This window comes from Narcine bancroftii, chromosome 9 (genome assembly GCF_036971445.1).
Source record: "Narcine bancroftii isolate sNarBan1 chromosome 9, sNarBan1.hap1, whole genome shotgun sequence".
Taxonomy (NCBI): Eukaryota; Metazoa; Chordata; class Chondrichthyes; order Torpediniformes; family Narcinidae; genus Narcine; species Narcine bancroftii.
In genome coordinates, this window is record NC_091477.1 from 26267951 (window position 1) to 26295100 (window position 27150).

General features: G+C 37.2%; 2 protein-coding genes across 8 annotated transcripts in view; one reads left to right on the forward strand and one right to left on the reverse strand.

Annotated features, from left to right (window-relative positions):
* The window catches only part of fam13b (family with sequence similarity 13 member B), a gene marked incomplete at its 5' end in the record, with an annotated part of 93152 nt that extends 88460 nt beyond the window's left edge, over positions 1 to 4692 (reverse strand). Inside the window, one exon of the mRNA XM_069899021.1 lies at positions 4590 to 4692. Coding sequence (XP_069755122.1) covers positions 4590 to 4692 — 103 coding nt within the window. The remainder of the gene's footprint in view (positions 1 to 4589) is intronic.
* LOC138743332 (thymosin beta-12-like) overlaps positions 1 to 25166 on the forward strand; it is a 30765-nt gene extending 5599 nt beyond the window's left edge. Inside the window, exons 1-3 of one of the 7 annotated variants that reach the window (XM_069898519.1) lie at positions 10276 to 10827; positions 24187 to 24291; positions 24536 to 25166. In XM_069898519.1, coding sequence (XP_069754620.1) covers positions 24192 to 24291; positions 24536 to 24573 — 138 coding nt within the window. In that variant the 5' untranslated portion in view covers positions 10276 to 10827; positions 24187 to 24191 and the 3' untranslated portion in view covers positions 24574 to 25166. Of the gene's footprint in view, positions 1 to 10275; positions 10828 to 23395; positions 23457 to 23833; positions 23940 to 24183; positions 24292 to 24535 lie in introns of those variants that run through there. The other 6 variants (XM_069898516.1, XM_069898518.1, XM_069898522.1 and 3 more) reach the window with 6 other exon arrangements.
* The last annotated feature ends 1984 nt before the right edge of the window (positions 25167 to 27150 follow it).

The window sequence follows — 27150 nt, forward strand, 5'->3', positions numbered from 1 at the left end:
AAGCAAGACAGGTTTTGTTTACAAAACTGAAACCCACGGACCAAGAGCCAGTGGCAGCAAAGTCATGGTAAGCGGTTGCTCTTCCAGTACATAGTGGCATTCCCTGGGGGTCAATTTGCCAATTTTGATTGATGTGAAATATTTTAGACATGGGTTTGCAGGATAAACATTGAAAATAGCTGGAGACTTCAAAAGAATACAATAAGAGCAGATGAAGTTCAATGCTGAAGGTCACAAAGTGATAGTTCAGCATGAACAAACAAGAGGCAATAGAGATTAAATTGTGGCATGTCTTGAGGTTATAGCTCGGAATAAGTCACACACAAGGAGTGCAGCTGACACTGAGTAAATGAACTGGCTGCTTTCTTATATAGTCAGGGTGTCCTTGGCTGCCATGTGACTTACGGGCATGATCGGTGTTCCTTCAGGCTCTGATTGGTGTTCTCACGACCCACTGTCGGCGATTGGCTGGATTGGACCATTTTGCTGCAGCCTCATCAATGAGTGTGGTTTGTGTCACCCTAGGCGCCAATTGGCCCTTCCGTGATCCATCGCCGGCAATTGGCTGGCAGAGCCCGTTTTGCAGCAGCCCACGGGAACACACTCCTGATGCCTCATACAGCCCATTCAATTGCCATCTTGTGTTGGTCTGCGATTACTTCTGTGGGCCACTACAAAATAATTTTCCAATGGGTGCAGGAACAGGGAGACTGGAGTCTTGATGTTCGCAGAACTGGTTGTAAAAATGGGCTAACAGCTCAAATGCGATTAAACCTCCATAAATATCTGATAAATCTAGAACTAAAGAAATTCAACCACTTCCAGACAAAATGAGGAAGGGTGAAGAGAGAGAGATGTACAAAATCTTGATGAATTCAGAGAGGGCAAATAGTATGATTGAAGTATCAAGCAGCAAAGACAGAATGATAGCAACAAGCAAAAGATGGTGAGGCAACCTACAAAATTTTAAGTACTGTACAAGTAATACATAAAGGCCATGATCTGGAATGTGCTAACCACAGGTGCAGTGAAGGGAAAATTATGGAACTGGATAAATACTTAAATATTTTTAAAATACAGGAAGACAAATAAAGAGCAGTGAATAAGACTTACTAAATTGCTCCGCAAAGGGCCTGTGCCCAGTGGGTTACTGGGCCTCCACTGTACTATCCAACTATGATTTTAAGTAGTAAAACACGAAAATCTGTGGACACTGTGGTTGAAGTAAAAACACAACGCTGGAAACTCAGCAGGTCCTTTATATAGCAAAGGTAAAAATATATAACCAACTTTTCAGGCTTGAGCCATTTATCAAGATATGGAAAAATGTTGGCAGGTGTCCAAATAAAAGAATGGGGAAGGTATGGTCACAAAGGCAGGAAGTAATAGGTGGAGAAGAGAGGGAGGGAGGCGACAGCAGCAAGCAAGGAGAGGAGGGATGATTGGGTGAATAGAGAGGGAAGGAGGAAGAGCTGAGGGAAAAAAGACGGGGGAAGGGAAGGGAGAATGGAGAGTAGGTTAGCAGAAATCAGAGAAGTCAATGTTAATGCCTTCTAGCTGGAGTGCCCAGACAGAAAATCAGGCATTGTTCCTCCAACTTACAGGTGGTCTTGGTGGGATAGTACATAAGACCATGGAGAGAAATGCAAGTATGGGAGTGTGACACAGAACTAAAATGTTGGCTACTGGATGTCTCTGTCACGGGTGAGGACAGAGCAAAGGTGCTCAGCGAAGCGATCTCCCAGTCTGTGCCCAATTTCTCCGATGTAGAGAAGACTATTTTAAGTGATCTTTCACATTTGTTGTCATTACATAAAATTGGCCTCATAAAATAAAGCCACCAAAATCATATGATAAACTTTTAAAATTTACAGTCAAGGCACAAACTTAAATGGAAAGTAATTAGCAAATTTCAGTTGGTTCACTTGTTTCTGGTTCAAAAATATTAACTCTTATAATTTAAAACCTTTTAAATAATATCATTAGATCATTTTGCCCCAGTTGTTCATTTTTTACCCCCAATCAGCATCCCTGCACCAGAAACCCAGGTTTAAAGTTAGCACTGTTGGCAAGAAGTTTGTACATTCTCCCCATGTCTGCATGGGATTTCCTACAGGTGCTCCAGTTTCCTCCCACCCTCTACAACGTACAGGGATTGTTGGTCAATTTAGGTGTAATTGGGTGGCACGTTTAAATGCCCAGAATCAGCTTCTATCCTGCTGTAAATAAAATTAAATTAAAAGATATAATTGATTTGGTTTGCAGCAGAAACAAGCAAGTCTAAGGTTTAGGATTAAGTGGACGTACAGGTAGCTTGGAAATGGCTATGAGAGATCAGAAAGATGGAGAGTACCCAACATGGAGACCAGGATACCTTGAATCTGGCTAGACAATTCCAGCCATCTGCAATAAAGGTCTGATATTGTAGAATCATAATTTCTATGGTATTTCAATTTAGGTAAGGCCTTAGCTCGGCAGATTACAGAGGTGGTGGTATATTCAGGATAGAATGGGGAAAACAGTTGCAGGTATTGGAACAGCTCACAGAGTTTTGAATTATTATGCAAAGACAAGATGCTGTTGACAACATTGGATTGAGTAGATGGTATACTATAAACATTAAGATAATGAAAATTCAGACTGCCAAGTGATTAAAAGAAACTTAACAATGGGAAGAGAGAAGAAAATCATGCATTTCCATTTGAGTTTCTCTAACCAGCCCTGTGTCTCTGTACTTGTCATAGACTTTTGGATTTCCAAAATAAAACTTTTGTCTAGAATAAGAGCCAAAGAAAAATACAATTCCCTTCACCAATTTGTTTCAAAACAACCTTAAAATCTTAGAAACTGTACACCCCAAATCTACTATTGTGATAGTTTTAAATTAGAACATCATCTTTAAAAAATAAAATACTAAAAAAACTCAAGACAGCAGTTGTAGAAAGGGAAACATTTAACAGTTCAAATTGAAGACCCTTCCTTTCTAAAAGAAAGCAACAGAGGCAGAGGGGTGGGGGGAGGGCAAAAATACAGCCAGCAATAGACAGTTAAGCTCCCAAAAATTTTTCTCCTGCATTAACAAAACTGCTAAAAGAAAACAGTTTGTCACCAACTTTTCATTGTTACTATGAAATCCAATACAAGCCTTGTTTTTAAACTCGCACTCTGCCAGCTGAGGGTCTAAAATATTCAAATTCCTGTACTGGATCCCATCCCAAACCCAAGCATCGGTTGGCAAGGTACAGCACAGTTGGCTTAGCAGTTAGTGCAATGCCTTTACAGAGTCAGCAATTAGGACCAGACCAGGGTTCAAATCCCACATTGTCTGTAAAGAGTTTGTATGTTCTCCCCATGTCTGCATGTATTTTTCTCCAGGGGCTCGTTTCCTCCCACTTTTAAAAACATACTGGGGTGGGCAGCATGGACCTGTGGGCTGAAATGGCCTGTTACCGTGCTGTATGTCTAAATACATAAATGTTTCTGGTTTACCTCTAGTTCTTTAGATACCATAAATATTTAATTTGCTCTTGCAAAAAAAAAATGTTGTAGCAATAACTCTGATATTGTGAAGAAAATTCTCCATAAGAACATTTCCAGACCTTGATTTTTAGTAATAAAGGAACCATCCCATGGGCAAGGATGGAATTCAAAGTCTAAACTGAAACCAAGACTATCTGCCACTCTAGCTTAAGCCATCTGCATTGTTTGAGCTCTTTGTTATTTTAAAATAATTGACAAAATAAAATTGTGCAAATATCGGCTCTCTGGAATAAAAGACATTCAAGGATTTCATTTTAAATTCAATTTAACCATTTAGGTCTTTAAAAAAAAAGCATCCTCACATTAGATTCAGGCTTGCAACACTTAAGAAATCTATGTGAGAGAGCACAAAGGAGAGCAACAAAATTACTTTGTTTTCTATTGTGTTGCTCACTTTTAGTTAGCTTCTTTGTAATAATAGAGATGTCATGGTAAGTAACAATGCATTAAGATCCACAGCATATTCAAAGCAACCACCAGTTTTGTGCATTTTTACTATCCAATTTGGAATTTTCACAATATTTCATAAATTTGATTCCCAAATCTTATTAGAGTTGCAAATTAAGTACTACACTCCCAATTCTCTATAGAAACATTTATTATTTAGGTTCCAAAATCGACAAAAAAAATACACTGCAGATGCACACATTAGCACAAGCTGCTAAATGAGAAGCAGGTTTAGAAACTCAGAAGCATCCAGGATACATGAAAGTTGACACTTAGATTTAAAGTACACTTTTTAAAAAAGGTATCACTCATTTAAAACATCAATTTTTTGAAGCTTTTTTTTAAAATATATTTTACAATTAATTTTCTGTCTACTCCACAGGGTTTCCTCCTTTCAAATTTTCCCCAAGTATACTTTTCAAGGATATTCTATAAATATTCTATAACATCATCTCACAAAAAGATAGCTTCGGAAAATTCTATAAAAACACATCAAAACACACACCAAGTACCAGGTAATAAATTATTAAAGGATTTTCAGAGTTTTTATAAAAGCCGAGTCAACTGATCAAAAAATATATTGCTCTAATCTGGAAACCTACCTTTGAGCACAGACACCCAATGAAAAAAATAACTTATACACCAATCACCCTTAGTGAATAAGCATTTTTTTAGCCAGCTATGGTTGCTTGAGATTGTGGCAAAAGATCAACCTGTAGTTCCTCATTGAAGAAACACAGAATTTGTCCAATCTTTCTTGGCAATTAACCTGAAAAGGGAAAACAGATAACATTCTTAATATGCAATGCAAAAAAATTTGTGAAAAGGTACTGAAGGGATAACTATAAAGAACTCATATCTTAAACTAACTAGTAACAATGTGGATACTATTATCAAATACTCGAGAAATCTGGTTAATCACATCCAACTAAGATATGCATACACTCATAAAAAATTTATTCCACAAATTTCCCTCAGGAATTTTCAACTACATATTAGGAAGCAGAAAGATCAAATTCAAAAGTAAAACTGAAAAATCTGCAGATACCATGGTTGAACTAAAAACACAATGCTGGAAAAACTCAGCTGGTCAAACAATATACTTTATATAGCAAAGATAAAGATACACAAGAAAGGGAGCAGTGAGAGAGAATCCCACAGAACTTTCTTCAGAGAAAATTTAACACTTTGGCCAATAGATAGCTCATGATTTGATCTTTCTTCTTGGGTGGGTGGGATTGTCAAGAAAGTATTCAATCTCCATAACATAATACAACTGTCAGTATAAAAGAATAATCTTTTAATCCAGAGACCAACTGCTGATGAGCAAGCTCTCTTGCCTTACAGCCACATCAATGACAACCCTTGAATGCTGTGCTCTTCTTAAATTGACATCAGCTAACAGAAAAACATATACCCACCCACCCCATTTGGGATACCTTTTTTCAAGGTCAGTAGAAAGCATCATCATCTCCAAATCCAGCTCTTAAAAAAGGCTAATAGCGCATCTGTGCAGAATTTACATTTTTTAATGTGGGTTTCTAACATTCCAAATACTAGCTGTTAAGTTAATTGAGTACCCTTTAGTGGAGATTGATTGCAAAAATGATCAAAAAGGAATTGGGTGCAGGCATAGATCCAATGGCCTGATTAACTTCCGTTAATTTATTTTTAAATTAAGTCAAGGCTAAATTTACAATTTTTGTAGAATTATTCAGCTTCTCTTTGTGAATACAATTGCGAAAATACAAAATAATTCAAAGAAAATATTTTGCGGTTTCAGAGTCAGGGTCATACAGCATGGAAACAGGCCGAGCTTTTCCATGCCAAACAATGTACTATTCAACTGCATAACATACATACTCCTTCAATATCCAAATGTTTCTTTAAGAAGTTCATACCACTTTGCCTGGCAGCTCATTCCATTTACCCACCGTTGAGTCAATAACTGTCCCCTCACATCCCTTTTAAATCAGACTCCCTCACCGTATAGATTTTCCTTCTCGAGGAAAGAGTCTCCATTCCCCTTATAATTTTACAGGCCTCAATTTAAAAACTCTCAACCTCCAAGGAAAACAGGTCTAGTTTTTCCAGTCTCTCATCTCAGCTCCACTAATCCTGGCAACAACTTCATAAATCTCTTCTGCCCCCTTTCCAACTTTATAATATCCTTCCTATAGCTAGGTGACCAAAGATGTACACAATATTCCAAGAGTGGCCTCACCAATGTCTTGTACAACTTCAACATGACACATCACCTGTATTCAATTCCCTCACCGATGAAGACAAGCATCCCAAAAGCTTTTTTCACTTCTCTGTCCAGATTTGTTGCCATCTTTAAAGAGGACCTCTCTAGGTCCCTCTGCTCCATTTCACTGTTAACAGAAGTGACTGAAAGAACAAGTCCTGCAAAGTTAGATTTACCCAAATAGATCACCTCACACTTTAGAGTTGAACTGCATCACCCATTCCTCAGCCCAGTTCCCAATCTGATCCAAATCCCGTTGTAAACACACACACAAACTTCTTCATTGTCCACCATAACGAAGTTTCATGTTATCAGAAAACTTGTTACTTTGCTACAAGCATTCTTGTCCAAATCAGTTATGTACATGACAAAAAAACAGGGGTCCTCATACTGAAGTACCGAAACACACCAGACTGAGAAAATGACCTCTACAACCATTCTCTGATTCCCATTACAAAGCCTTTTTTTAAATCTAATTGACTGGCTGACCTTCTGTCCCATCTGCCCTAATCTTCCAGTCCAATGTACCACATGGGACTAAATCAAACTCTTTACTAAAAGACATACAAACACAACATAAGCAACTTTGCCTTCATCTACACTCTATATCATCTCTTCTAAAAACTCCATCATCTGTGATTCGAATTTCCCACCCACAAATTCACACTGGCCATCTGGGCATTGATAAAAATCCTCTTCAGCAGTTTCCCAACCATTAATGTTAGACCAACAGGTCTATTTTTACCTGGATTACTCTTACAGAGCTTTTTAAACAGCAGCCCCACATTGCCATTCTTTGGAACTTCTGTCCTCATTGATGACTTCAAAATGTCTGTCACACCCCCTACAGTATCCATCTGGTTTTCCCACAATGTTCTTGGATGCTCCTAGTCTGGAGATTCATCTACCTTGATACAATCCAAGACTTAACACCACTACTGCCACGGGCCATTTTTAGTTACCACCCACTCCTGCTCCACAATAAACACATTCATAAAATATACATTAAAATCTTTCCCACCTCCTCAGTCCTACACAAAAGCACTGCTCCTGATCCTTAAGGGAACCTATTACTTCCCTCTTGACCTTTTTTGTTCTTAATATATTTGGGAAAGTTTTGAATTCTCCTTTAAATTGTCTGTTAAAACCTCTTAGCCCTCCTTATTTCCCTCTTCACTATGCTCCTTCATTCCTTACATTTCTCAAGAGATTCCCTCAAACCTGTGTGCCTGCATCTGTTACATGCTTCCTTTTGAAAGATCAGTGATTTGCTGATTAGAATCTCTATAAACAGCTCATAAACAAGGGTTTCTTTACCTTGATACATGTCCATCCTGGACCTTCTATATCACACCCTCAAAAGCCTCCCATTTGGCAGTTGTGCTCTTGCTCTCTCATATTTGCGTCAACTATTGCTAACTCCTGCCGAAACCTGTCAATGTTTTCCTTGCCCTAATTAAGGATTCTAACTTGAGAACCAGTGTATCCTTCTTCATAACAATCTTAAAGCTAATGGAACTGTGATCAATGGTCCTTAGTCTTCCCCTACTGATACATAACAAGCTTCATTCATACAAGGTCCAACATTGCCACTTCCTTTGTAGTCTATCCACAAATTGCTGTAGAAAGGTTTGGACATACTTCATACTTCATGCCAAAGTTTACTTCATCCCATCCTCTAACACTTTGGCATTCCCAGTCAATGTTGGAGAAAGTTGAAATCACCTACAATAACAGCTTGCTATTTTTACAGACATCACTAATATATTTGATCCTATAGCTTCCAGTTTGGTGCCCCGCAGTATGCATTCATCAATGTGACTACTTTTTAGTTCCTGATTTCCATCCAAACTGACTCATATAACAGTTCTCTTGCAATATCCTCTCTAAAGACCTTACTATACAACAAGGAATCACAAATTGCCATCATTCATTATTACATTTATGAAACTGCAGCTGTGTCCTGAAAGATGGCTCCAAAGGTCTAACATGATCTTTCATTTTCAAAAGTTTTACTGTCTTCACATTAATCCATGAAACACCATTTTTCCTTAATGCCCAACATCTTAACAGAGGAAAAAAGGTAACTGACAACTGTAAATAAACTAAATATCAAAAATGGAAAACAAAGTATTAAATAGCAAGTGTGTTGAAAATATCCCTGATGAGATCATTGAATGCAGAAGCCTTAGTTTTCAAATGCTTTTAGAAAATTTGATGATGACCCATACTGTTTAGTCAAACTGAGGTGCAGGAAATGAAAGGTTCAGTTATTGTATGGATAGGACTGAACAATGGATATCTCATGGCATTGTCAAAGATCTGTATATGTAAATATTGGAAAAGAGGAAAATTAAAGTTTATTACATTTTTGTGGTGACCAAAATGCAAATATCATCTTCATTCAAAAACATCTGGTTTTGGTTATCAAATGTACATCTAGTTTCAACTCAGTCATGACCCTTTTTTTATTTCATTAGAATATTCAGTAAATCTGAGATTGCAACTTGCCTTGGCCAAATCCTTTTCAATTCACAAGTTCACCTTTTGCTAGACAAATATTTGTGCTGAATTTCTTGAACTACTAAAAATTCTTAGCTTATCTACAACGATAATCAACTCAAAATTAAGCAACTTTAAATCAGTACCGTAATCGTGCAGGTTTACTGCAGTATATGTACTTAGCATGAATCCCCAGAAACTATCAAATGGCCATTGGAAATCATCAATGGCATGACTCTGCTGAGTCATTGTCATCACTCACTCATAAACCTGCTGGCAAAAACTTAAGATGGCCAAATTCAGAGGGTTAAATGACTGTTAGGCTCCTATCAAAACCATTTTTTTCTAAGCATCTGATGTTCAAAATAATTATCTATTAAAACTGTTTGAAATGATCAAAATTAAAATAATGGTAATTTATTACAATTAAAGCTTTAGTTAACGTGCAACTATCATTAATCATGACCAATTTACAAATAAAAACAGAACAGCAAAATTTTATATCACTAGGATTAATGTAATACAAGAAAGTAAACATCTTGAACAGCCTCGATAAGGTTTGACTAACGTTTTCTGAAGAATTAGATGATCTGAATCAGGCTGGCTGAATGCAGGAGGGTCAAGCAACAAGCTTTCACGATTGATCCCTAATGTCGCTATCTTCCTAAAATACCACAAGCATTGGATGAACTCCCCAGTTTAATAGGGAATTATAATGGATTGATAGAATCCTTCGGGCGACAGTCTGTTGAAAAGTCTAAGCCCAAAAGAATCACGATGGGGGTGGGGCGGGGGGTTAAGAATAATCCTCATGATTAAATGATATACAGAGTTCAATAAATAGTTGGCAAACTACAGAATTTTCCATTAGAAGAGTATTCTGTGAGGAAACGAACACCTCCAGAAGCGCATAAAATCAGAAACAGACCATCTCTAATATTTCGTCCGTACTTCCTTTTTTTTGAAAAAAACGAATAGTGCATTGTAATGGTCAAAGGTCCTCCAACCCCCCACAGCCATTAAGGTGGGGCGATTAAATACCAAATTCCGCTGCCTCAGCACGGGCGCAAAATACAGAGAAACTTCCTAAAAAACAGTGCCATACACGCTGCGTAGTTTAACGTCAAGAAAAATCTAAATCTCGAAATACGATCTCTGCCACCACCCAAAAACAAAACCAGAGAGCCACGGCGCTGTTAAAAGTCTGGTACAGAAACCAAAACATTTGTCCGAACTGAAACGTTCATTTCTCGGTCGATTGCGACAATAGGGCGCAAGTTACACAATTCCGCAGAAACTTTTAATTCCGTGCTCACTTTCTGCCGGTTGACCATACAATTTTAAAATACCATTACAGAGAAAGACTTGTACGATTGTTTAGGAACCAGTGATGTGCCGGCTATCTGAGAATGTTTACACAGGACGTCGTGATTGAGTGCAGCAATTCTTATTTCAAAGGGTTGACTGTTTATTTCAAAAGTGACAACCCTCCCAACAATGCTCCATCCCCGCAGCCCTGCAGCGGACCACAGCTGATTGCGACCGTTGCGCAGGCGCGGTGCCTGCTCTCCCTGCCCGCCCGCACATGCTCAGTGCAAACCATTCGCGGGGATTAAAATCGCGACCGCTTGAAGTCAAACTCAGGCCGATTCCGCACTTACTTGTTCGGGCCCAAGCGACGGAGCTCGGCACCGACAACCCCGGGATCGTCTATTTCTAGCCGTCACGTCGGAAAATTCTGCTTTAACTTATTCAAGCAATCTAATATTCTTCTAGAATTGCTTTCTTTACGTTTCGACTTTTTTTATTCCACCCAGTATATTTTCTTCGCTAATGATTAGACGACACTGCGTCACCAACCGAACTGCTACAGGAAGTTACGTCACCTGGTTGACCATGCTAGCCATTGACAGACAAGCTGCCCAATTACGTCACCGTCAAATGGTTGCTGTCAGGTTGTTCGTTACTATGGTGCCGGAGATGGGAGTGGTGGGTTCAGAAATTCTGGGTTGAAATGGACCTAGAAAAGCACCCTTGAGCAAATAAATCAGATGTACGTTTAGTTTTGTTTATTCGTCTGAATAAAAGCGGTAAATAGTTCCATTTTATTATTTTGCTTGTTAAAATGTAATATGTTCAGTCAATTAAATAGTTATGGATCACTACTATCGTTGTTTATAGTTAACTCATTCTTATGAAAGAAGGTAATAATTGTTCTAGTGAGAGTAGGTTATGGCTGCAGTCAAACTGAAATCAGGGGCACGCTGGAATTAGTCTGTACAGAAATGTTGCAGTGACTCAGTCAAAACTGGCAATGTAATAGTCCAGAGTTTGTAATAAGATCTAGTCTGAGAGGGCTCTAAAATCAGCAGTGTTCAGGACTTTACCCCTTGACAATTCTTTATTGTATGGTTGTGGAGGTAATGTGCTGCCTGATAAGAAAAACCATCAGAGCAAATTTCCATATTTGAAATGATAGTACAGATGTTGTCCAAAGAGCAAAATCCAATTTATTTCTGCATCCATACTCTGTTCCACTTCTTTGGCTTTATGTATGTTAAGAGTTAAGCTGTTAGACTGCTTGCAGAAGAATCCTTCTTCTGAAGTATGAAGCATAATGGGATAAACAAATTTAAAGGCATAGTAGGATATAGGCCTAATATAGGCAAAGAGAATTGGTGAAAATAAGCACTATGGTCAGCATAAATAGGTGGGACATAAGACTTTGTTTCTGTGCTGAACAATTCTATGAATATAAGGATTTGCAGGTGATAACAGTGGTAAAACAGATAATTCATAGTTACTGAAGAAACAAGACTACTTGTGCAGTGAGAGAGATGTTTCTATAAAATGGTACAATTATGCTAAAATTTAAATATAGAAAAAGAATTTGCTTAAATAGAGTAATCATTATTCTAATTTTACAATGAACTGGGAAAATCTGAAGAAAACTGTCAGTTTTTAAAATAATTTTGGGTTACCTTTGAAATATTCATAACTGTATGCATCAATTTAAACAAGGCAATCCAGTTGAGAAAATACAAAAAAAAATATTTTTAGAGCAGCATTTGGCAATGATATTTATGAATTGACCAGCAACTGCAATGGAAAACTAAAATCCATTTATTCTTGGGAAATGGGATTCCTGGCAAAGCACCATTTATTTACTCATCCAGGTTGCCCTTGAATTCCTGCTGTCTGAGCAATGTATATACTTCAATAATGCTTTCAGAAATATTATTGAATTTTGACCCAAAGGACTGGGAAATTGATAACATTGTACCATTGTTTAGAAGGAGAGGAAGGGATAAACCAGGTCAGTTACTTCAACAAATTGTGGGCAAATTATTGGAATCCCTTCTGAGGTGCCTTAATTTAAGAAAGGAACAGATTAATTAAAGGCATTCATTGTGGATTAACAGCAGAACATGTTTCAGAGTCTCATTTTTTTTGTTGTAACGAAGAGTAATGCATTTAACTTAGTCTACATTAATTTTAACAGAACCTTTACTCGGTCCCACATAGCTTATTAAAAAAGTAAAAGCTCTTGGATCCAAGAAATCATCTCATATTGGTTCAAAATTGTCTCCAGAGCATGAAACTGAGAGTTGAAAAGTTTTTTTGTAACTAGACAACTGTTGCCAGTGAAGTTTCACAAAACTCATTATTGGTTCAGTCACTTTTTTTTGATATGGGCATGATAAAGCAATTTCCAGTTGATATAAAATTTAGCCACATGGTTGACAATGAGGAAAAAAATCTTTAGTGTCAGTTGATATTGATGATGTCATTAGATGTACAGAAAAATGGTAAATTAAATTTAATCCAAGGATGTGTGAAATAATGTACTTGGGGAGTTGTTACAAGCCAAGTGTGAATACAGAATATTGTGGGTGGAACAGAAGAAATTTGGAGCTGAAATACTTAAAGATTACAGAACAGTTTGAAAAGGAATTTGGGATGCTTATTAACAGGAGCATAAAATATTTCATTTATATGTATGACAATCTGATTATCATCATTATCATGGCATTATCATGGAGCTGTAGTCATCAACAACAGCCTGACCTAGATGTTCTTGTAGTTCAGGTATTCTAACGCAGAGGGGAGGGCCATCAAGGTGGCCTGCTGTGACAATGGGCATATTGAAGTGGGACCTTCCTGACACAGGAATTGATTTGCTCTATTTGATTTGTTCATTTACCAACCTCTCGAAGCAGTTCATCATGGTAGACAGAAGTGCCACTTGCCAATACTCATTGAGACAGGAATCCTTGCTCTTCTTGGGCACTGACAGGTATGATGTTGTTTTGAAGCAGGTGGGGACCTCACATCATAGCAGTAAGAGATTGACAATGTCTACAAAAACTCCAGACAGTTGTCCCTGGCGGCCTTAAGGATGTGGCCAGGTACTCTATTTTGACCACACACTTTCTGATGATTCACCCCTCTGAAGATCCTTTGCATGTCAGTCTCAGAAACTGGGAGCACAAATTTACCAAAAGAGCATCAATGTTTTCTTTCAAAACACACTTTGAATACTTAAATCTTGTCCAGCTTCAGCGTAGCAAATTTCATCTCCAACTCAATCTACAAATTCACTGACGATGAAACAACACCACTGTTGTTGCCCAAAAAACTGGAAATGTTAAGTCAGAATACAGAATGGAGATTTGAGAAACTGATAGGGTATTGCTAGAAAAACAATCTTGCTCTCAACATCACTGAGACCAAGAGGCTTGTTGTTGATTTTAGGAAGGAGAGGCCAAGGGACTATGTACCCATCTGCATTAATGAGAAGGCAATGGAGAGAATCAGATCCTTCAAGTTCCTGGGAGTTCATATTTCAGAAGACTTTTCATTGAGCCAACACATTGAGGCAACCAGCATGCCAACACCTCTACGTGTGAAGAAATCTGAGGAGACAAGTTCACTGGACTATCCCAACAGCACAAAAGGAATATCTGCACTATTGCAAGACACCTTTTTTTCACCAAGATAAATGTGAATATTTATTCTCAATCTTATGTATTTATTGTGTCTTTTATTTTAATTAAATGACTTCAATGGCATTGACCTCTATGATCATGAAGTCCTTTGAGTGACTGGTAAAAGAACACATCAAATCACACCTTCCAGCAACATTGAACCCATTCCAGTTTGTTATTATTGGGACTAAACACTCTTCCCTGCAACTTTCTTCTGGACTCTTGACCAAAAGATGACAGTCCAGGTTGGTTGCAAAACTTGTCCCATCATGCTAAGCACTGGTGCACCGTGGGACTGTGTGCTCAGCCCTCTACTGTTCATGCTGCTGACCCATGACTTTACTGCCAGATTCAGTTAAAACAGAATCATAGTTTGTGGATAATACAACAATATTTGGCTTCATCAGCAACAATGATGAGTCTGTTTACAGAGAAGAAGTTGGGCGTCTCGCTAAAATGGTTCGAGAACAACAATCTGGGTCTCAATGTGGACAAGGTAAAGAAGATGATTGTGGACTTCAGGAGGATGAAGGTCAACCACTTTCCAATACACAGCAATGGTTCCGTGATGGAGACCACAAAGTCCCTTGGTGTGCATGCAAAGGATGACCTATCCTGGATCCACAACACTCTAGGGAGGTGCAGCAGTGCCTACATTTCCTAATGAGGTTATGGAGAGCAAGGCTACCAGCCCTGAGCTTGACAGCATTTTATAGGAGCACAATTGAGAGTATACTGTCTCCCTGCATTGTGTGGTACTCTGGCTGCAACTGCAAACCATCAGTCCAGAAGTCAATACAGAGGGCCATCAAAATGGCCAAGATCTCTGTGCTCCTTTTTCTCGACTGACAATATTTACCAGGAGCATTGCTTAAATAGGGCTCAAAGAAAAGGACCCTATCCATCCAGCACACAGTATCATCAAGAAGGAGGTATAGGATCATTAAAATCAGGATCACGAGGCTAGGAAATAATTTCTTCCCACAGGATGAGAGTTTGATGAACAATATCCTTTAACCAAGTAAATCCAAAAAATATTTATATATATTTTTTATTTTAAATTATATTTTCATGTGTATATGTGACTATGTGACACTGCGTATTATGTGTGTCTATTTGGAGAACTGCTGTTCAACCTGGTTGTATATGTATAGTTGGGCACATAGCAATTCACCATATTTAAAAAGATCATAAATGAGAACATAAATAAACCAACCAATGGAACAAAAACTAACAGCATTGTAAGTAGTGCAAATAAATATGAATCAATTAATAACCAGATCCATAGGGATTGGATTTGAATATGGTCATTCACATTGTTCTGAAAAATATGGGGCAAAAGAACTTCTTAAACCACACCTAGACCAACTTCCAGATTTGGCAGTCAGTGGCGGCAGTAACACCACTTTTTCAAACAAAGCTGCTCACAAAGACAGAACAATCTTTGCAATTGGACTTCCCCATTTTGATGTTAGTTCCTATCTGATGTCATAAAGCATGATTTAGCAGCCAAGCAAACTGAAGGGTTCTCATAGCAAACCAGAGAGTAAAATGCATAATTTTCAACTACTCTTTTTTTGTAGTAATTTTTTTATTTTTCACACTGTGAACCAGATCAACCAAAATATAACAAACGTTTCTCATTAAACATACACAGTGGCATTTTCACCCTTTTTTCCCACCCTCCCCCCTCCAAAACCAATAGATATTCAACATATACAATATAATAAAACCATAAAACAATGTCTTCATACAATGAAAAATAAACAAGAAAAATGTGTCATCTACTTTTACACACTGAGTCAAGTCGTTTTGTCTTCTTATCATTTTAGGGGGTGGAGGTCCGAGGCAAGCCCTCTCTGTTATGTTCCATGTACGGTTCCCAAATTTGTTCAAATAATGTGACTTTATTTTTTAAATTATATGTTATTTTTTTCCAATGGAATACATTTATTCATTTCCATGTACCATTGCTGTATTCTCCGGCTCTCTTCCATTTTCCAAGTTGACATTATACATTTTATTGCTACTGCTAAGGCTATCATAATAAATCTTTTTTGCGCTTATCCAATTTGAGGCCTAATTCCTTACTTCTTATGTTAGTTTTTATTCTTATGTTATGGATTTTTTGGTATGTTATTTTTTTGTGATTTTATTTAATATCTGATTTAGATCTTCCAAAAAAACATATTCACTTTTGTACATGCTCAAATTGCATGTATTGTTGTTCCCATTTCCTTCTTACAGCGAAAACATCTATCTGATAATGTTGGATCCCATTCTTCTAAATTTTGAGGCGTGATATGTAACCTGTGTAATGCATAACCTTGTGTTTACTATGTTCTTCATAGTTCCAGAACATAACTTTTCCCATGCTTCATTTTTATCTTTACGTTTAAATCCTTTTCCCACTTTTGTTTAGGTTTATAGCTTATTTCATCATTTTCTTTATCTTGCAGCTTAATGTACATGTTGGTTATAAATCTTTTAATTATCATTGTGTCTGTAATCACATATTCAAAGCTGCTTCCTTCTGGTAATCTCAAACTGTTTCCCAATTTATCCTTTAAATAAACTTTCAGTTAATGATATGCAAACATTGTACCATGAGTTATTCCATATTTGTACTTCAACTGTTAAAATGTTAATAAATTATTTCCCAAAAAACAATTTTCTATTTGTTTGATTCCTTTTCTCTCCCATTCTCTAAAGGAAAGGTTATCTATTGTAAAAGGGATTAGTGGGTTTTGTGTCAATAACAATTTTGGTATTTGGTAATTCGTTTTTTTCCTTTCTAAGTGGATCTTCTTCCATATTAAGTAAATGATGCAATACTGGTGAGCTTTTATATTGCACCAGCTTTTCATCCCATTTATAAAGAATATGTTCCGGTACCTTCTCCCCTATTTTATCTAGTTCTATCTTAGTCCAGTCTGATTTTTCCCTTGTCTGGTAAAAATCTGATAAATACCTTAATTGTGCTGCTCTATAATAATTTTTAAAGTTTGGTAACTGCAAACCACCTTGGTTATACCTCTCTGTTAATTTTTTCTAAAGCTACCCTTGGTTTCCCCCCTTTCACAAGAATTTCCTTATTATTTTCTTTAGTTCATTAAAGAATTTCTCTGTTAAGGAAATTGGTAACGATTGAAATAAGTATTGTATCCTTGGGAAAACATTCATTTTCATGCAATTTATCCTCCCTATCAATGTTAGCGGTAGTTCTTTCCAATGTTCTAAGTCTTGCAATTTCTTTATTAGTGACTGATGATTTAGTTTGTACAAGTGGCTTAAATTATTATCTAACCTGATACCTAGGTATCGGATTGCTTGTTCTTGCCATTTAAATGGTGATTCTTTGTTAAATTCTGTATAGTCTGCGTTACTCATTGGCATCATTTCACTTTTATTTGCATTGATCTTGTACCCCAATATTTCTCCATAATCAATTTTCAACTACTCTTCTGTATTTTTACAAAGCATTCTCAAAAAACTGGTGGCAGTTTCATGTGTAGAGACAATGAATATTAACAGTTTTGCGATGACTGCTATGTTTGTTTTTTTTTAATTTTACTGGCATCCTGAGGTACACTTTCAGCTGTTGTTAAGAACAGTTACTTCCACACAGGGGATTGAATTTGTATTTAAATCAAAACCCAACCATGTGAAACAAAAACAAAACCAAATGTTTTGGTCATTCGAAATCTGAAGCTAAGCCAGAAAATTTTCAAGATATTTATTTAAAATATAAATATTTTAAAATATTTGACAGTTAACCAGCATTATGGAGAAGGAAAATTGAGGTAGTATTTCATATCAATGGAAGATGTTATAAAGGTGGAACAGGTGGAATGGCTGAATCCCTGATGGTTATCGGTCCACCCAGGAATTTTATACTCCAACCCCAGGGTCCTTTTTCTATTTGTGGGTCACCTGCTGCTACCCTTGTTAGTGAGCAGGTACACAATAAACCATGCACCCATCAGGACACCCACACACACAGTAATCAATACAATCTTCTACACAGTTAAAACAATCTCCCTCTCACTGCCATACCTTCCTCGTCTATTCCTGAATCGTGGGAGGGGGTCCATCCCACCACAACCAGGAAAAGTCAAGAAAAGAAAGCAGCCTGAGCGCTTGCTGCCGTGCCATAACAAACCCATAAACCCCTAATATTTGTTTCATACCTTGTGAGTGTCTTCAATCACGTGTGTAACTGTGGTTAGTTAAGTGTTAAATATTGGTGGTGGGGGGGATGGGATGGAAAGTCCTTGAACACTGCAGAAAACTTTGTATAGAATTGATCATTGTAAATTGTAGTCAATGCTGATACTGTTAACATTGACACTGATAATGTTTAAGTTTGGAAAATCATAAATAAAATATTCAAAATAAAACAGTCTCCCACTCCAACATGGTTAAAACTCCATGACTGTCTCATTGTAGCTCCTTGAACCCTGCTTGCAGCGCCAGTTGTTTTGTTGAGGAAGTGTTAGGTTCAGTGGGTTCAAAGAGAGACAAGTCTGGACACAAGGGTTTGCAATCAAACCTAATTTTATTAACACAACAATTAATAAGAGAGACAATTTATAAGGGAGTGTGGAAACATATGTACACTATTTATAAGGAAACGTGGGAACATATGCACACGATTTATAAAGGAGTGTGGGGGAAAAAAAATTAACCAAACAGGGAAGAACATTAAACAGTACACAATTATTAATGCACACAGGTGATGCAGACATTTGCTCACTATAAACAGGGGTTATACACACCTTTCCAGACCCCTGAATGAGGAGGTGTATCTGAAACCACTGTACCCACAGGGGTATGTGCATGCTTTTGGACCTCTGATCAGTTGAGGGGTGGTACTGGTACCACTGTACCCAAGGTAATCTTTGTTAATGGAGCGATATTAACCCCAGTTCCCTTAAATCCCTTATTGCCATAGAGTATACGCCAAGTAGTCTATTCTGACCATAAAGCACCCACTAACACTAATCCATTTATCTTGCCTACATTCCCATCAAGTCCACTGAGATTCTATACCATTACCAAACTCATCTGCATTTTCAGACAATATACGGAGGGCAAACCCACTGACCTGTAGCTTTGGAATGTGGGAGAAAAGCAAAGCACTTCAAAGTCATGGAAAGAATGTATAAACTTTATGTAACTTTACAAAGTTATTCTTAATTCTTCTTCCTCCAATCAACTTCTAGCCTTTCTTTATACTTCTAACTGTAACTGTACAATCAAGTTGAGTAAACCTTGGAAAGCAGCCACCAAGTTTTTCATTCTCACAGCTATTTACTCAACTTAATTAACAAGCATGGAGACGGCATGGAGGCCCAAGTACTTAGACACTGACCCCAGCTCACCGACAACTGCCAAGAAGTGATGACACTGGCGTACGATTTTTCATGGACAAAATACCAATAAGTACAGAACTCTATTAGGCTGTGTGACTTGCAACGTTTTTGAATATATAGAAGGATGTGAACATTTTTACTCAGCTATCTCTAAGTTGGACAGTTTATATGTGAAGATTCCTAATGAGGTTTTTGCCAGGCTACCAGGTGGCAGAAGCCAGGAGAATCGTTAGATGATTTCTTCAGGGAGTTGGAGTTCAAGAGAAACTGTAATTTTCGAGATCATAGTGCAGAGCAGTGTGGAAACGAGACAATGTGTGACATGTTCATCGCTGGCATTGCCTCACCTGCAATACACCAGCATCTCTTACAAAACAAAAAACTGGATTTACAGACTGTTTGTATCCAAGCTACATAGCTTAGATATACATAGATATACATAGCTACATAATAATGATGCATATGCTACCCACCTGGTGGCCCATTCAGCTGCAGGTATGTGAGAAGGATTCTTTAGCAAGGCTGTCTGATAAACTTCCAGTTGCTCTTGAGAAACCTGCTGTGGCTGCCACTTATAATACAAAACGGAAATGTTTCTCTTACCATTCATGGGATAACTGTCCAGCATGTGCGCCTACTTGTTTTAAATGTGCCAAGAAGGGACATTATGCCCAGATGTGCAAATCCAAGGCCTCACCAAGCTCTGTGGCAATAGTGGTCAATTCTCAGGTACTGGCTACACATACTATTGTGCCACAAGGACTCGCTCAAACCGCAACCTTTGTGACTGTCGATGGTAAAAGATTAAGTGGTCTATTGGATTCATGCAGCACTGATAGTTATATTAGCAAGAAGGTCACGTGAGAACTAAAACTAAAGGTTCACCCATCTAGTAGAGACATTACTATAGTTCAGAAAACTTTACACACTAGTTCCCAAGGATATGTTGTTGTTGTCCTAACTCTTAGTCTTAATAGCCAGTCATATGCTGCCACACAATTTGTTGTATTGAAGGACCTATGTTCTGACTTAATACTTGGCCAGGATTTACAGCGTCAGCATCTGAGTGTGAAATTTGAATACTGAGAACCTTTGTCTGAGTTTAACTGTGAGTGGTAAAAGTTGAGTTACTGGGAGCAGGAAACAATTCTGGGAGCAGCGTATGAATATACTAAGCAAAATAATGGTCCGCCTGAGATTGACCATGAAAAAATGCTGTATTTTCAAGATTCTAGGCCTACTTTGATGAAGCAAAGGAAGGAAGGAAAATAAAAAGACAATTGAATTCCAAAAATTTGAAATATTTCATATACCCTGAAACTCTGAGGGTTGAAGTAGCAGAAGGTAATCGGGGATTTTTCAAGACTAAGAACGAAGTGGAAGACTTCCTGCAAGGATTATGAAAATGATAAGGCTGCCAAAGAGGAAGAGTGTGAAGAATGTCTACAATGGGACTAAGTAAAAGTTGTATTTTTTTTAAAGTCTTGTAGCGGGCCCAGTGGCCACATCGCGCAGTGGGCCTGGTTGTTGCTCACTCACCTGACCAGGGGGCCGTGCACAGCACTGCAGGCTGGGTCATGGTACACTGGAGAGTTGGGCACTCATCTTCACGATGGCGCGGAGCTCCCGTCGACTTTATTTTAAAACATGAGCCTTGCAGGTGAGTGGCAGGCACAGGGTGATGTCAATTCCAGTTCCAGGCTGGGAGGCATTTAAAAGTGGAGGCAAGTTCAAATTAACGTGTCTTTGCTGACTAGCACTATGTCTGGTGCTAGTCATACTCAACTGGAGTAGTCGTTGAAAAGTAAACTTTAATGAAATGATCACAAAGAGCTCAGAAAAGAGAGAAAACTTAGGAAAAATAGAAGCAAGATAGAGACTCCTTTCTAAGGGGAGAATAGCTCCCAGAAAGGAGTATCTATAAAAGATGGCACTAAAGGGAGGAGTACTTCTTCCTTGAGAGATTCCGCAGGCTTTTTTCGCGGGCTTTTGGGGTTTCCTGTTTATGTCACCATCAGGGCAGGGACATTGTATGCATAATTTAAAGGGGAATGATCACTACAATTTAAACAATCAAAAAGGTTTTATTGTTAAACAATATTTGTTTGAAAAATCATTATGGATAGAATGTTAAAATTTATTAATTTTAATGTTAATGGGATGAATGGGATGGTGAAGATAAGGCAGTTCTTGGCACACCAAAAAAAAATAAAGTCTTTCTACAAGAAATGCACCATACCAAATCGGAACATGCTAAATTAAAAAGAGAATGGGTGGAACAAGTAATATCATCTTCATTTGGCTCAAAAGCAAGAGGTGTAGTGATTTTAATTAATAAAAATATACCAATAATAATAGAAGAGGCACTGACTGGCCAAGCCAAAAGATTTGTCTTGGCACATTGTAAAATTATGCAAAATCATGGATGTTTATAAGCATCTATGCAGTAAATTATGATGATAAAGCCTTTATGAAAGAATTTTTTTAAACAGCAGAAGGAAGACAAAATATACTGGCTGACAGCTTAGTATTAATTTCAAAGGGCCCTTTCTTACAGCATCGCATAACCCATACTTACAGTAGTTGATGAATACTTACCTTTCCCCTTTGCCTTTCCATTTCTCAATATGCATATTATAACAGTGATCAGATGCCTGGATCTGCTATTTAGTCTTTGTGAAATCCCAAATTACATACAGTCTGATTGAGTGTCTAAGGATCTGCATCTGCCACAAGTCATACTACCCCATACCACCCAATCAGGAATGGACAGGTAGAGAGGTTCAACTGCATCAAATAGAAGGCAGTCCGTTGGCCCTTAGATCATGAAACCTGCCTGAGAAGCAATGGGAACTGGTGCTTCCTGAGGTAATACACTCCCAAAGATCGCTGTTGTGTACAGCAACAGATACTACACCCCATGAACATTTTTTTGCATTCCAAAGCTGCTCATCCCATGAAATTTCACTGCCCTCCTGGCTAATGACCCCTGGACCCAGACTGCTGTGGTGAAACACGGTACTGCAGCCATGACTGGGCATGTCCTCACTGGGCTGGGCAGGCTGGCCCACCTTCTGTATCTGTAGCCCTCCCCATAAGATCCCCTAATAAAGGCTGAGAGCCTTAGTCTCCTCCCTCATACCTGCCTTTTATGTGAGCCAGCATCAATGTCGAGGCATATCTGAGTTTTCTGATAAATAAAGCCGTTGGCTGCTTGCTTTTTGTCTGTGGGTAGTCATTGATTGCGCTACAACTACTAATAAGGCCTGTGAGAAGTAACAAGAACGAACCACTTGTAGATCATGTTGAACTCCTTGACAGTAATCCAACATATGCAAGCATCAGGTATTCAACTGGACGGGAGTCTGGCACCTTGTCCAGAAGCCCAAGCAATTCCTACATCTCCTTTTGTGGAACAAGATAAAAGAAATGTGGAGGAGGAGGAGGAGGAAGATTATGACATGCCATAGTGTAAGAACTACGGAGATTGGTCGTGTACCAAAACCTCCTAATCAGTATGAATGGGAGTGGTCCTGTAGAGTGTTGCTTGATACTGCTAGTGTTTTATTTTAGGAGGGAAGAATGCAATTTTACCAAGTTATTCTTGATGGTTCTAAATAATTCTAAATTCTAACTGTAATTGTACAATTGAGTAAAGCTTGAAAAGCAGCCACCAAGATTTTTCATTCTCACCACATCCTCCTTAGTTACATTATTCACTACGCTTTTTGTTGGATCTGAGCAGGCGAAGGCTTGGACCATTGTGGTGTTGCTCTGACAGCGACCAATAACACTTTGGATTTAAAAAACATTGAGTCCTTTATTTTGTTAAAAGGTTACGAAATTGCTATGTGTGCTTCGCGAGGAGATGTCAATAGAAAAATTGAGAGTTCATAGTATTGTGTGTCCCCGGCTTTGCATTCCGAATAATGGGCGAATATGTCTCCCGGCAGCAGAGAATCTCTACCCTGGACTTCGTCGTGTATTCCTTGCAGCTTAGTATCTATGTGCTCCTGCATTTTGGTGTGTGTACATATCACTATGGAAAATAAACCTCTCTCGTTATTTAAACGATCACTTGAACTGTTCGTCATCACGATCATTTGTTTGCCACCTAAGTCCGGAGAAATGGCTTCTGCAAACCGAACCTTTGCATCGGTTTTCCACCGATGCCCATCACCATCTCCAGGAACACTGCAATGCCATTTGCTGCTCGGTTGATATCCGGTAAGGCGGTCCTGGCTGTGTCAGATATTTATGCTAATCACGCGAAGCTCTGCGCTTTTTAATCCACGCCCAGGCAGTGCAGATAGAGGATATTATTTGAATCTTTCGTGGAGCAGGACAAAGATAACGGTTAAGTAGGATTCCTGGACTCTCTTTTAATCGTGTTTTTGCAATTAACATCGGGAATATTTATAGTACCACGCATTTACGTGTATTTGGATTTAAAATCTGTTGATCTTCTACATTCTGACCGTTTTGAGAAGCTAGGACCTCTTTAAACACGAGTAATTAATAAGTGAACAAAATGTTGATTTATTTGGATAAATGTGTACATCACTTTTTTTAAACAGTGTTATTGTAGGAAGGTTTTATTGAATTATGAGGGATTTGCGAAAATTGCGATCCTCCCAAACACAACTATCCATTTTGAAATTTGGAACGTTTTCTTCCATAATGCTACATTTAAAACTAAACAGTATGTGAAATTCAACTCATTAATTTGATTAAATTGTACTTGATAATGCCCTTCAGTCGGGCGGCTCCTTTTCACTACTGTGGGGTCTTAATACATTGTTGGGGAGAAAAATATCTGCAGACCCAGAGACTAGGAATGTTAGTAGACTATGTTAGAATATATATTTTCATGTGAACAATTTGTCATTTTCTACATTTGTATGATTTTGCCATGTTTAGCATTTAACAGGACGGGAGTTTTTATTTGTGAAAATTCTGATAAATATAAAAAGGAACTCTTTTGATTTATGTCTTCAACCCAGTACTTTCTTTGTATTCGTAGTAAGGTATTTAAATGCCGCATTGCACTGGACAAGGCTTTGATTGGGATTTTATTTTGCAGTAGACGCCATGTCAGACAAACCAGATCTTTGTGAAATCATAAAATTTGATAAGAAAAAACTGAAGAAGATAGAAACCCAAGAAAAAAATCCTTTGCCAACAAAAGAGAGTAAGTATACTAAAGCTTAATACAATCTTCAGACTGTTGACCTGTGCAATAGTATTGATTTTGGCATGAAATCGTATCAGCTTGGCATTATTTTTCAATGTTGCAAATTACTTTGGAATATTTAGGATTAATGTGACATGCTTAAAATATTAACTCTATCTTGGAGAAATCCTAGTTTGGATATTTGAAATTGGATTGGTTTGTTTTGTTAAATGGCTGATTTTTTTTTGTGTGTGTGTTCCAGCGATTGAAGAGGAAAAGAGGCAAGAATCAACTTCGTGAATGTGAAATGGAGGAGATGCAACGTTTAAATGTGTTATTTTTAAGTTGACTGGTTTTAGTTTCAAAATTCTTACAGCTGTCTCATTGATGGGACTGGGACATCCACTCCTAACTCAAGATGGGGGCTACTTCCTGTAAAATGTTGAGGGACCAAATTATCAATATAATGGTGATTGGATTGTGTGGTCTAAGGAAACAATGTATCTGTCCACTAAATATGTAAAGTCAGTTTTATTTTATTTGTATATTTAAATTCACCTGTTTAACATGCTACAAAGGAAATAAAAACCAATTAAATAAGGAAATGTGTGGAATAGTTTAGACTTTTTGTTTCTTTTCATTCTTGTCATCCACCTCTTTTTCCCTTCTCCTGCCATTCTTACCTCAAATGCTTTCGGAATACTAGCAAAATGCATTTTTAGTTTTAAAAAAGTTGCAATTGCTATACAGCATCTGTAAACTGTTCATTCACTCATTCTTGAAAGAATAATTGAATGAACTTTGTAAATGCTTGTAACATTTTGCGTCTCTTGTATTAACATTGTCACTGGTATTGAAATTGTCAAATTATTAAAATAAATATTATTAATACATATGTGCAATTAAGTGTAATTTTTCCACAAATCTATAATTCATGTGCATAGTTATCAACATTTGTATTAATGAAAAATCTCTCCAGGATCATGGGGAATTTATAATTGTTTAATTTTCATCTGTACCCACAATTATGAAATGTATGTACTTTTTGAGAGTACCTGCCATCCAGTATTAAAACATAAATTACTCTAATTTGGTAGATATTGACATGTGTATCCCCAGTGAATGATCTAATCAAAGTTGAACGTTGCAGCCAACCAAGGACATTTCAACCGTAAGTGTAATTATTATAATAGCTAATTTTTATTCTTATTTAAAAAATATTTTAAATTTAATTTTTTCAGAAAATAAAACTTTGAAAAAAGAAATGCTCTACAGAATACTTTTTTAATTAGCCATTTTATAAGTTTAAAAGATTACAATAAATGGAAGTTGCATCATTTAGAAGTCTCCATTTTCGTGTTTCATTCTTGATTTAGTTGATAATTTGGTTACATTACCAATTTTAAGTATAAATTGATGATGAATGATCTGTTACTAACCATCAGCTAGTCAATTTTGATTGATTTTTTTCTCTGCCCTCCCAGAAGATAAACATCAAATCAGATAGTAAAAACTATTTTATGAGAACATATTTGCAATAGTTTCCTATGAAATGTCACAGCTGCAATATGTTATAGTCTGTAATGTTATCTTTTCATATAATTGTCAACTGCAATGATAATTTGTAGATTCTGAATGGCCTGTAAATCAGCATTATGTGGATGCAGATGAACATTGCCTGACTGGGGAAGAGAGAAGTTGTAGGTAAAAGTTTGAGATGCTTGGGATGACCCTTCCACTATATCCGACCCCATAATTGACAAATATCGAGGCTTGTTTGTGAATATTATGCTGACTTATATCATCACTTTCATTTTGAAAAATGTGTTTGGATTGTTTAGTTTTAATACAATATTGATTTGCATACAAATTTTAGATTGCTTCTTGAATCTACAAATTTTAACATTCAAATTCACAAAGGGATTTATTCCTTTTCATCCCTAACCCTACTTCATGTAAATGTTAAGAATATCATTTCCTTTTTAAAATATTTTTATTACTGTTTTACAATATAACCAATTGAACATTTAATTATACAATGTGATACAAGATTCAGAAAAAAGAAAAATAAATTAAAACATTATACAATATTCTCATAATAAGGAAATCTAGAGAGAGCACAGAGTACAATCATAACAATAAAATAAGATTTAACAACAAAAAAAAAACACCAGAAGAAAAATTTCAAAACCCCTTCCTCTCAGCAAGGTTGAAAGTTGACTTAAAATGACACCAACTTGGAGAGGAGAACACAGCGCCAAAATTCCAGAACAACCTTAAATCTTAAGATTATGATAATAGTCCATAAATAGGCCCATGTGTTTTGGAACTTAACATTTGAATCCTTGATAGCATATTTATTTTTTTCTAGAGTTAAACAAGCCATAATATCTCTTACCCATTGTGCCTACTTAAGTATCTTTTTCATTTTATCAAAATTGCTCGTCTGGCTAACAATGATGTAAGAGATTAAATTTGGCTTTGAATTGAAGTCAGTAATACATCAACATCTTGAGGTAATCCAAAAAGAGTAAATAAAGGACAAGATTCCAATTTTAACTTAAGAATTTCCAATAGTGTTTGAAAAACATCTTTCCAAAATTATTTTAAGCCAGGGCAGGTTCAGAACACATGAACTAAAGAAGCATCACCTATTTTACATTTGTCACAGAGGATTTATGTCTGATAGAAATGAGACAATTTAACTTTAGCCATATGTACACTATGTAGCACTTAAAATTGCAGTCAACAATGCTGTGTACAAAAGGAAGTAGTATTAATCAAATTAAAAATGGAGTCCCAAACCTCATCGGCAATGAAAGATTCAAATCCTGCTTCCAGGTGTTTTTGATTTTAACTAGAGGAGCTAGTCTTAGA